Source organism: Opisthocomus hoazin, chromosome 7 (assembly GCF_030867145.1).
Source record: "Opisthocomus hoazin isolate bOpiHoa1 chromosome 7, bOpiHoa1.hap1, whole genome shotgun sequence".
In the NCBI taxonomy this organism is placed as follows: Eukaryota; Metazoa; Chordata; class Aves; order Opisthocomiformes; family Opisthocomidae; genus Opisthocomus; species Opisthocomus hoazin.
In genome coordinates this window covers 36776442-36789206 of record NC_134420.1, presented here as the reverse complement: position 1 = coordinate 36789206, position 12765 = coordinate 36776442, and the positions used below count along the sequence as shown (strand labels likewise).

Below are 12765 nucleotides of genomic sequence, written 5' to 3'. Positions count from 1 at the left end.
CTTCAGGGCTGGGATTTAACTGAAATGAAGTCTCTAACATCTGAAATATGTTCTTCTGAAAAGACAGAGAGCACTTTTAAAAGGAGCTCCTTGACCCCTAGTTGTGGTAGCAGCACTTCAATATCATAGACAGCATTCTCCAAATGACTGTAGAAGTCACAGACTTGAAAGGAATTACATCTATCCAGCAGGAAGAAAAATTCTCATCAGCTTGCCAAATGCTCACTCATTAAAAAAGTGATCCTTGAAGAAACATGTCTACACCCTTGTCATTTTGAGTCTTTATGTCACCTTGTAGGAAAAAGGTAGCCAACCAAAACAAGAGTTAGATCCTACATCAAGACCGAGCATCAGTAGATCAGTGTGGATGCTGGCTGTTAACAACCATCCAAGTAAACCACTCAGGCATAGTTCAAAATATATTAATACACAGCAAGAAGAATGCTGCCTGATACACACCAAATGGGAGATGTTCTCAGCATAATGCCATACCTCCCTGCAAGCTCTGCCTCTAGCCACCTTGAATTATCTTGTATTTCTGAAGTGTTCTGAGATATCCATCAGTTCCATAATTAACAGTCTCCGCATGTCACCATGTTGTCTGCAGTCACACTTTCCACAGTGCTTTTCAGACCCGGGATTACCAAATTCCTCAAAAAACATTTTTTTTTCTTGTTTCCCCTAATCTAGGAGTCCTAAATAGGACCTTTTCTATTACTCAGATGTATCATTTGCACTCCTTTTGATTGCCTAGAAACTTCCTAGCTATCTTTAAATAGTATCAAAGTTATGGAAAATTCAAATCTTCATGAGTGGCCAACCATCCCCAGAGTGTCATAAAAATAAAATAATTCTTAAACTAACTGTTGCCCCAGATTTTAATCAGAAACCTAAAGTGTCGTCTACAGCTTCAGATGGGGATAAGGGAGACAAAAGGACATCCTGGGCACCAGCACAGCCATTTTGGACACTAGCTGCCAAAAATAGTCTCTAATACAAGAGAAGCATATATGAAAGAAACAGAATTTGCATTAACAGCATATTTTGAAAATACTGTGATAAAGTAAGAAATCATTTTTTCAGGGTTGATGTTTTTATTTTCATTTTCTGGTTTTCAGGGGTTTAAATTTATCCATTTTCACAGCAGCAAAACAGAATCACAATCTGTAACAACGCGTTCATTAACTTTAACTTTGGGGCCTTTAGTTTAAAGCACTTACTTTGAACTCAGAAAATGCAGACCATATTGCCTCTTAAGAAAAGAGACAAATCCCAGTGTTCTATACGAAGGTATCCTTCCTGTAAAAACTCCAAATCACAATGATGTGTCTTGTTTGTCGTGTAATACTAGTGTCTGATTTATAATTTTGAGGTACTTAAAGTATGAAGTACTACATGATAATATAAAAACAAAATCTGTTCCAGTCTAAGTGTAGATTTAGTGCTACTGACAGGCTGGCACTATCTCAAAGCCGAGTGCATATATCATCAATCCACTTGCAGGACTTATGAATTAAATATTAACAGTGTAGGTCATGTGCATTTTATTGGCATTGAATGAATCACGAAACCATTGAAATTCTGAAGAAGTAAACACAAATATTAAAGAAGGCATTAGACTTTTCAGGCCACTGTCTCTTGTTCGCTGTAAATAAGCATGATGAATAAGCCTCTTTCTGATACATACAAAGGCCCTCAAGTAGGAGTTTCCACTACAGGAATCTGCATGAAAATCCTGAAACAGCTAGAACATATCACTTCTTCCCACATTTCTGCGGATCTAGTGGTGCATTGTCTGTCAGACTAATGGTCTTTTTGAAATGCTATCTTTGAAATTGTCCGAGCAAATCGAGTTGGCTGAGCGGAGTAGAAAGAATCCACTGGGTATACAAGATCAACAGACACAGGAAACATAGGAAAGACAGGTAAACATGGGGATCATAAAAAAGGGAAGGGAAAACTATGTATTCAGTGCTGGTCCTTCCCTGGTGAGCTCATCAAAGAGAGAATTTCTTGTAAAGCTGTTCAGTTTTAGCACACATTGTATTACAGTCTTTACACACAGATCAGGAGAACGATGATGCTTAAACCATAATGTCTCAGTGTAAAGACTACTGTAAGCTTTGTAGACTTCTGAGAAATTAAAGATGATTAATCTTCTTTGAATAGCCCAGCTGACCACATTTGATCTCTTTGTTTTTGCAGGGCACTGAAGAACTAGAGGTTCGAATCCTGGTGCAGGCTCGACCAGGCCAAGATATCAGGTCTGTAAACAGCCTACAGTATAAACAGTAAAGTATCTCTGTAAGGAATAGAAGAAGTGATGATTTTTTGTGGTCATTTTCTAACCATAAGTAGTACTGACATTTTGACAATCTGGCTAATGAACATCCCTGGACACTCCTCACATGGAGCAGGACCAATCAAGGAAAGATACTTTCAATCTCATTCTGGTTTTCTTTTGTTTTTTTGTCTGTGCTATGATTTTCAGACCTATAGGACATGACATTAAAAGAGGTGAATGTGTGCTGGCTAAAGGAACCCACATGGGTCCATCAGAGATTGGTCTCTTAGCAACTGTTGGAGTAACTGAAGTAGAAGTTAACAAGTTTCCAGTGGTTGCAGTCATGTCAACAGGGAATGAGGTAAGAAAAGTATGTTTAGAATCAAGGTCTGAATTACTGTATTTTCTTCAGAACACTGTCTTGGATAGTGACTTCCACCCTATTCCCAAGTAGACTCACTTTTTTGAGCTGCAGCTCATGCTGGCATGAGGTATTTTTGTGAGTGATCGACCTGTAATCAGCTGCTTGTGTTTTCTACCTCAAGAACTCTCTCACAAGTCTCACACACTGTCTTTGCCAAAATTTTGGTAATGTGTCCAGCCATGCGCCAGCTGCTTTGCTCCTGCAAGCAAGCGAGGACCTGTGGGGTAGTCAGGGTTGTAATTCATAATGCAGATCATGACTGGAAGAGTAATTTCTTTTGAGCAACACTCCTCTGTATGTATAGTCCAAATGGCAGATAACCTGTCTTTAAAAACTAAATAGTGCTACCCGATGCCTTGCTGTAGTGTTGTGCCTTATTTTTTTTTCGAATAGTAGCATATGTTGAAATCCAGACAATCTCCTGTTGGTAGAACTCCAGACTAGCTTTCTAATTGCTTTGTCTTAACTACATCAGAAAAATCAGTTTCAAGATTAACTTAATTTACTAATTTTACAATGTGGGTTGACCTGGACCAGCAACTATGTTGGCTCATTCCCTCCCACAGCGGGACAGAGAGAGAATAGGAAGAGCAAAAGCGAAAGAACTTGTGGATTGAGATAAAGTCAGTCTGAAGTTTAAAGACAGCATGAAGTTTGACATATAATTTTAACTGTCCTTTGAGACAAACTTTTTGAAATCCAGACACAAACATAAAAGCAAGCTGTTTTCTCATATGGCTTGAATATGTTGAATTTTGAAAGATTTTTAAAACTTTTAATACGTTCAATTTTGTCATCTGGTGGTGTCCTTACAACTTCCACAGCCCCAGTGAAGGTTACTGTGTGGCTGCTGGGTACTTTGGGTGGCTGAGGCCAGCCTTGCTGGGACAGGATCTTGCCAGATTTCATAACATAGACAGAGTCTGTCATGCAGGAAACACACCGCTAATCAAAGAACAAATCCAAAGAGCTGCAAGGATTACAGGTGATGATTTTCTGAATAGTATCTTCCATTTGACTGAAGGTTCTTTCATGTCATTAAAGGGTCCTTTACTGATGTGGCACTCTTTTTTGTATCATGTTAAAAAAGATCCTGCACAGTGGGTTTCTTAAACATCCTATGGAAATCATCACAGAAAGAGCAAACTGCATAAAAAAGTAGCCAAAGCATCAAAATTTAGCCATGCTCCACTTTTGGTTATTCTTACTAACACTATTGCTGTTATTTTGACAGATATATTGTTCTTATTATTATTTACCTCCTGTCAATATTGTGTTGTCTTTCTGTGTCCCACAAAAGAGTTCCTAATATATATAAAATACATATTTACAGAAGTATGTTTTAGGATTTAATTTCCAAAATATGTAACACATGTAAGGCAGTTGCCATGACAGTACCTTGAGAGGAAGCTTTTCATCTAAAATAGTAATTGGTATAGGAACCAAGTTTTAAGCTTCTGTCTATAATTCCAATACAGACTGTTGTATTTAAAAAACATCTTTATTGGTAAGTAGACAGTGAACTTCAAAATTTCTTTTAATACCTTTAGATCTGGTTAGCAACATCAGTGAGGTTCCTTTAAAACCATTTAAATGGAAGCAAAAACTTGGAAACTTGGAAGTTTGTGTTTTGATTTCTAATGTTTAGAAATCTATGAATCTAATGATTAGAAGCCAGGTACTTATAAGGAGAAAGAAGGTTTTGAAGACATGAACCAACAGAAACAAACTAAGCAACATGGAGGATTGGACTAAACAAGCACATTACCTATCTTATTAATTTAAATTCACTAAATCACTTTACAGATATATTTTATGATAGGTGTCTAAGAATATACTGTCCAATCTAAAGAAGAAAATTCTCACATGTATAAAGCCAGAGTATTCCAAGTAGACTGACTGAGAGTGTTTCTGATTCTATAGCTACTGAATCCTGAAGATGACCTCTTGCCAGGAAAGATTCGGGACAGTAACCGTTCAACTCTTCTAGCTACAATCCAAGAACATGGCTACCCAACAATCAACTTGGGAATAGTAGGAGATAAGTAAGTACCAAATGTTAGTAAAGATGTCACTTCATATTCATGCAGTGCACTTCATGGCATCCATGGAAAAAATAAATACCAGAGAAAATACCACTCATTGCAAGTGTCACGGTGTTGTGACATCACACATCTTGGACAGGATATTTTACCCTTTTCATTAGAGAAATAAATAAGTCTATTCTAATATTAAGAGGAATCATTTGATAAAGTTTTTATTGAATGGTGTTTATCTTGTTTGCCTTGTGTTTCTTGTAACATCTATTACTGCTGCAAATTGAATTTATTGCTGCAGTATCATCACAAACACCGTACTGACTACACGTAAGAGGAAACAATTCTACAGCAACTATACTTTTTTCCAATCCAATAAAGGGAGAAGGAAAGTTTCTCTCAGAGTTTGTTTTCATGCCAAAATTAATTTAGAGTATAAAATTTTGTCAGATTCTGAGTAACTGTCTTTTGGGGAAGGCCCCGCTGCTGAATATTGCTCAACATTTCCAGAAATATGTCAAAGAATTTAAAAGAATCAAATTTTTTTTTTAATTTACTGATCTCTCTACTTTGATTGCCACAGAGTAGTACCCTGTGATCAGTCTTTCTGTTCGTCTGACAGTGATTGTTCCTTGTTTCCCAGTGGTAGTGAAGTCACATCTCCTGTTGAGAGCTCTGGGATAAGTGATTGAAGTGTTCAGTCTTTTGTCCTTTGCAAGATTGTGCAGTGCCTGTCATCCATGGCTTGAGTTTCTCAGCATAACGTATTTCCTCAATTTATTGAACCCCAAAGGCTTTGAACAGGATTTCTTGTTTCTCATTTTGGGTATCAAACCAACTGACTTGGTTTGATAGGGAGTTGTTCAGGTTCACCTCCACCTGTTTGAGAAAAAGGGTATTCCTTGTGCGTAGTTAAAAGTGTGGCCAGATCAGAAAGAATAAAAAAAAAAAGGGAAATTTCACATTGATTGATGACAAAATTCTCCAAGGGAGACAAGGTTACTGCTAGGGAACAGCTCATCTCAAAACTAGTCTTCCCTAGTGCAGGATTCAATACAAAACTTCATTAGCTTGACAGAATGTATATGAACGGGCCAACCGCCGCGTGGTTCTACAGTGTGTGAACCAATCTGAATGGTGGCTCTGGGAAACACAGTTGTGTTTGAAGTGTTCATACACAGAATGTGACACACAGCAACTGCAGCGATTGTTGCAATCTAAGGGAAAGCAGATCCTTCTGGATACTGCATCCAGGCATCCTTTTTGCTTCTCTGGCCTGGCAAAACTCCATTGCTGTTCCAAATAGCAATAAATATCAAAAACCTCCTGCCCGTGAATGCTTCCTATTTCAGGTGGATATTTCATGCAAACAGAGTCTGTACTTATGAGACTGTTCTGTCCAGGAATGATATCTAAATGTCTTGATTGCTAGAGTATTTTCTATATTATAAGGACTTTTTAGACTTTAAAACACAGGTAGCAAAGTTCTCAAATAAAACTATTATATCCAGAGGTCAGGTTCTAAATTTACTTATCTGAGAAGAAAGAAAACAGCCACAAAAAGGCTGCCAGCTCCTGAGATTCATCTCTACATAAAAGAAGGGTTGGCAGGGTTTTTCTCCAACAAAATAGGGGAAGTAGAACTTTTTGCCACCTGTGTGACTGAAAGTTACTGCTACTATCATCAACATTACTGTTGACATCAACTTACACACTGTCATTAACAGTGGGTTTATCCAATCGAGAAGATGCTTTCCCTGAACATCTTTCTGGTAGCCCCTCTGGCAAAATAAGAATGTAAAACTTGTTTGTTCTTTATGGCCCTGTCCTGATCAAAAAGATATAGTCTCAAATTTGCTGTAAAGTCAACACCATCAAATGGAGAGTTTAACTGAAGGTCATTGTGAAAAACTATAGGTATGTACTCCATTGCTTTCAGGAATTTTTTCTATGACCTCTTAGGCATGGGTATCTGTGAAGATAATTAATCTTGAAAGCTCTCAGTAATAAATAGCAAACAATTTTAGAATCATAGAATTATTTAGGTTGGAAAAGACCTTTAAGATCATCGAGTTCAGCCATAAACCTACCACTGCCAAGTCCACCACTAAACCATGTCCTTAAGTGCCACATCTACACATCTTTTAAACACCTCCAGGGATGGTGATTCAACCACTTCCCTGGGCTGCCTGTTCCAATGCTTGACAACGCTTTCAGTGCAGAAATTTTTCCTAAGATCCAATCTAAACCTCCCTTGGTGCAACTTGAGGCCATTTGCCTTCATCTTGTCACTTGTTACTTGGGAGAAGAGACTGACAACCACCTTGCTACAACCTCCTTTCAGGTAGTCGTAGACAGTGATAAGGTCTCCCCTCAGCCTCCTCTTCTCCAGACTAAAGAACCCAAGTTCCCTCAGCTGCTCCTCAAAAGACTTGTTCTCCAGACCCTTCACCAGCCTCATTGCCCTTCTCTGGACACGCTCCAGCACCTCAATGTTTTTCTTGTAGTGAGATTTAAGGCCCGGGGGAATTTTTTTTTACTTTTCTAGATTTTACTTTTCTATGTTTTTTACAAATACATTTTGTGATCCTTTTTTACTAATTGGATGCTAGCTGAATACCAGACAGCAAACATACATAATATATATCAGTCAAAGGTAGGCAAGCATCTGCAGCTTTGCTTTCAGTTGTGAGAGAGGTTGGTACTTTGAGTCTTCACTATTAAAATGTTCTCTGTGTCTTGAGATAGTATTACCTTGGCAAAGGCAATACAAGCTTTTTTTAAACTTTTGGTTTCATGCCTGGGGAGTCATTTCTGCAGAGGCAGTTACTTTAGGTCATAGAATAGAAATAATGAGCCTCCAATTGTAGAATGATTTTGTACTTTGCTGTAAGTTTTGAAAGAATAATTCAGTACTGTTGACTTAGCCAAGAATCTTCGCCACCTGATACCCAGATTCTATCTTAGCAAGTCTTCTGCTGTTCTTCTCACACTCACATGCCCAATCCATATATTTACAACAAAATGCATCTGCAGTTCTGTTTCAGTCAAAGGGAAAATCTGATTATGTAAATTAGCTTGATAGTAAGTTTGGTATTGTTTCATTATGTAATAAAATTACTAAGAGAACGTTGCCCATACGGATATTTCAGTATATATCTTTCAGACTAACATGGCTCATTTGATGGAGTACCATGGCACTTGAACAAATACAAGAGACTTACCAGAGAGATCTTACAAAGGGTACAATTTTGACATTTTAGTTAGCATGTTTATAGAAAAGATGAGGAAGCCTGCAGTGTCTGTTATATGGTCTGTTATATGGAGTTAAACCATAGTTTATGTGTGTTTGTGTGTGCTCATGTATATGTGCAGTTTATTTTTTGTGTGTAATATGTATCTAGACAGTGAAAAAGGGAAAGATTTTGTATGCCTGCAATACCTACAGATGTAGTAAAAATACTGGCAAATGATACTTTTCAGAGGGAAAGCTTAAATGGAGCAGCTTATCCTGGAGGTCACCATCAAGCAAGTGGAGGAAAAGAAGGTTATCAGCAGTGGTCAGCATGGATTCACCAAGGGGAAATCATGCCTGACCAATCTGATAGCTTTCTATGATGGCATGACTGGCTGGGTAGATGAGGGGAGAGCCATGGATGTTGTCTACCTAGACTTCAGCAAGGCTTTCGACACGGTTTCCCATAACATCCTCCTAGGGAAGTGTGGGCTGGATGAGTGGTTGGTGCGGTGGATAGAGAACTGGCTGAATGGCAGAACTCAGAGGGTTGTCATCAGTGGCGCTGAGTCTAGTTGGAGGCCTGTAGCTAGTGGTGTCCCCCAGGGTCAGTACTGGGCCCAGTCTTGTTTAACTTCTTCATCAATGACCTGGATGAAGAGTTAGAATGTACCCTCCGCAAGTTTGCTGATGACACCAAACTGGGAGGAGTGGTAGATACACCAGAAGGCTGCGCTGCCATTCAGCGTGACCTGGACAGGCTGGACAGTTGGGCAGAGAGGAACCTGATGAAATTCAACAAGGGCAAGTGCAGGGTCCTGCACCTGGGGAAGAATAACCTCATGCATCAGTACAGGCTTGGGGTGGACCTGCTGGAGAGCAGCTCTGTGGAGAGGGACCTGGGTGTCCTGGTGGACGACAGGTTGACCATGAGCCAGCAGTGCGCCCTGGCTGCCAAGAAAGCTAACGGGATCCTGGGATGCATTAGGAGGAGTGTGGCCAGCAGGTCGAGGGAGGTTCTCTTTCCCCTCTACAGTGCCGTAGTGAGGCCCCATCTGGAGTACTCTGTCCAGTTCTGGGCTCCCCACTTCAAGAAAGATGAGGAGCTACTGGGGAGAGTCCAGCGGAGGGCTACAAGGATGATGAGGGGACTGGAGCATCTCTCCTATGAGGAGAGGCTGAGGGAGCTGAGCTTGTTCAGCCTGAAGAAGAGAAGGCTGCGAGGGGACGTAATAAATGCTTATAAATATCTCAATGGTGGGTGTCAGGAGGATGGGGCCAAACTCTTTTCAGTGGTGCCCAGTGACAGGACAAGGGGCAATGGGCACAAACTGAGGCACAGGAAGTTCCGTCTGAACATGAGGAAGAACTTCTTCCCTTTGAGGGTGACGGAGCACTGGAACAGGCTGCCCAGGGAGGTGGTGGAGTCTCCTTCTCTGGAGATATTCAAGACCCGCCTGGACGTGGTCCTGTGCAGCCTGCTGTAGGTGATCCTGCTTCGGCAGGAGGGTTGGACTAGATGACCCACAGAGGTCCCTTCCAACCCCTACCATTCTGTGATTCTGTGATTCTGTATCACTGTAATGTATTTCTCCCTTCCCATATTTTAAAGGGGGGGGGGGGCAGGGGTTCAATTTCTTTTTGTTTATACATTTTAGATTGAGTAAATTTTTACTGCATTTTACTGGGAGTATCACTTGCTGTATGCCGTAAGCACTGAATAGAGTTTGAGAGAGCAGCTAATAGGGAACACATTTTAGTATTCCTGTTGCTGTAATGGGTCAAGTTTTTTAACAAGCGTGAAAACTCTACCAGTCATATTTACAGAGCTAATATTCAAGCATGAAAATTGTTTTAGAGTAGTATTTGCAAAGAGAAACTTAGAGGTAAGTAGTCCTATATTTCATTTCAGCATATGAGCCACTCAGAGATATTTCGGTTAAAAAAGTCCAGCTGCTTCAAAGCCCAGGGCGGTGATACACCTAAACACATTCCAGCAGAGAACGTGAAGGGGTAGGGAAGCATATGGAATGTCTGTGGGTGTCTGCAGAGTAGATAGGAGCACTTTAAAAATGCCTTTGCTTATTAATCGTATGTGAAGTTACATTTTGAACTGGCCACTCAAGTCTCACTTAACCTATATTTGTATTTTCAATTGAAGCCAATATTTTGTTTCTTTTTGGAGCATTTTAACAATATCTGAGATTGACACTGTTTCCATTCTCATAAATTGTATATATGACTCAATATTCAAAATGAAAAACAGCAAGTCCAAAACACATAGGTAAAATCTACCATTAAAATCCTAGAAGCAAGCAATAGGAGAAGAGAACAAACCTGGAAAATGTGATACAGCTGAAGTCATGTCTGGCTAGAAGCCAAGATTATCTCTTATTTGTGTTCTTAGCATGTGAAAACCAGGCTGCTTGAAAAAGCACACGTCTCTGGGTAGAAATGGAAGATATTCCACTTCCAGAACTACTCCAAACACAGGAAACAAATGCAAAACCAAAAAAAAGGAAGAACCCTTCTGATGTTGTTCTTACTGTTGTGTCTTACATCTTTGATTCGCAGAATCAGTTGCTAAAAAACTGCAAAAACAACTGGCCAGTTAAAAACTGGTATTCCAATGTACTTTTTAGTGTTGTCTCATATAGCAAGACTAAGTTAAAAAGGCTTCTAATTTCATTTCCTTTTCTTATAGTCTGTGAAATTACTTGGTTCTTTGAAAACCATTGATAAAAATGAGTTACATCTCTGATCTGATCAGTTGAACTCTATTAACTTAATTATCAGGATATTTTTGTGTCTGATTATTTCATTTGTGGTGTTCTTTGTGTCCACTGTTTATTTAAAGCTGTAAAGTTTAGCCCTGGAAAACATCTGCTGTAGCATGGCCCTCTGTTGTTTTAGAGAGCCATCTTCCATTTTGACAATTTTCCTTATATGAGAGACGCTGTTATTAAACTTGCAAAAGAATTTTGGTCACGTATGTAATGAATGTGTCTCTGTTTTTACCTTTGTTTACATGAGTGCATTTTCCCGTTCCATGCATTCTTTTCCCTATTTTCTAATTCCCGTCTCATTTTTCTCAGTGACATGTGTAACATTAGCTGCTTCCAGGTGCATTTTCATTTATGAGCCTGTAATTTCACAATGGAGTAAGAATATCTCTCTCCTTAGGAGAAAAATTTAGGAAATTCACATTATCTGCTCAGTTGCTTTAAAACTTTATCAGAATAGTTATAAAATCAGCAGCATGAGAGAGCTTTTCTATATTAGAGGTGATTAGTTTCTCATTTATATACCTCACTTTTATGACATGACGTAGAGCTCCTAAGCGACAGGTAAACCCGTTAAAAAATCACCCTTGATATTGTGACAGCATTACTGTATGATAAACCTATATTAAAGGCTTTGAAAGAGTCCCTTCATATTTTGGAAGGGAAATGAAGATCTCATTCAAGAATTTAGTCTGCTTGAATTTTATGTTTGCCATCCAAAAAGAGGTTCAAATATTTTGTACTCATGTGGGTTGCATGTAATTACCTGTATTATAATTCAGATGGAACATCTGGAGTAGAGGGAGAAGAGCGGGGAAAATGCTCTAACTCTAAAATTTCTTATGGAAAATTAACTTCACATACATTATCGTATGACTTAAAATATGAGTTATAGGCAGAATTCAGCCACAGAATCCTAGCCTCTCCCTGCACCCGTTTAATGTCCAACTTGGGTACAGTCAAATATACTGTGAACAGAATTATTATTATTAGTAGTAGTATAATTTAACAAATGACTGCAAGAAAAGGCTTGTTAGAGAAAAGGCCTTAAGTCAAATGTCACAATATTAGCTTTTGCTAAAGGGAATTTAGTTCTAGATCTGCTCAAAGAATGATGGTGTTATGAAGTCTGATCGTAACCTAATGAATCCAGGGACACTGGGTAACAGCTTGAAGGTGATTCAGATATGGAGGTCCTCTCTTTCATTGTGCCCTGTCAAGAAGAATATTCTCCTTTTCAAGCAGAAATTTTTAATATCTGTCACAACTCTTGATACTCATTAGGGCAAACTTCAGATAAGTTGTCATATGTGACAAGTCATCTCATCTAATGCACATATTCAGCAAACACAAAGAAAGATCTGAGCCAAAACAGAGGTGAAAAAAAGAACTTGTGAAACAGGACAGTGCAAGTCCCGGGGGATCTTCTGTACCAGTAGGAAACTACATAGTGTGACAGGTAATAAAATTTCGTGCTGTGGAGGTCACAGGTGCAAAGCTAATGCACAATAGTGTGTCATTCTCATAATTGTCCTCAACACAAGCAGGGACTTCTTCCTGAATTAGCATTTGTAGAATCACAGCCCAGTAGTAGAACATGACACTAAATAGCAAATAATAGAGAAGACAGAATACTATGAAAACCCTCCCGTATTTGAAAACAAAGGTAGTCTGTGACTGTGTTTGTTGGAAGGAAATAAAAACTACTGTAGTCTATTTTTGAGGCATATGTTAAAATTTTTAAAAGTACTTGGAGACATAAGTTCTGTTTACAGGAGAACTTCAGCCTCTAGAAGCCAAAATACCATTCACCTAAATGGCTTTCAACCTCCTTAATATCTAGATCCTATATAGGAATTTGGGTTCCCAAGTCACTGAGAAATTTTTGAGGATTGAAATTTTACTATTAATACCCTAGAAGAAAATAAATAAAACTAATAAAGGCAGTAGATACAGAAAGATCGAAGAAGTGGTGAATGTTGAAGATGGGTCACTGTGTCAGT

The 12765-nt window shown here is 38.9% G+C and overlaps 1 protein-coding gene across 25 annotated transcripts in view; it reads left to right on the top strand.

The window, feature by feature from the left end:
* Positions 1 to 12765, top strand: part of GPHN (gephyrin) — a 347846-nt gene that overhangs the window by 311670 nt on the left and 23411 nt on the right. For all 25 annotated transcript variants that reach the window (XM_075425604.1, XM_075425611.1, XM_075425606.1 and 22 more), the window contains 3 exons: positions 2206 to 2264; positions 2492 to 2645; positions 4632 to 4753. In XM_075425604.1, coding sequence (XP_075281719.1) covers positions 2206 to 2264; positions 2492 to 2645; positions 4632 to 4753 — 335 coding nt within the window. The remainder of the gene's footprint in view (positions 1 to 2205; positions 2265 to 2491; positions 2646 to 4631; positions 4754 to 12765) is intronic.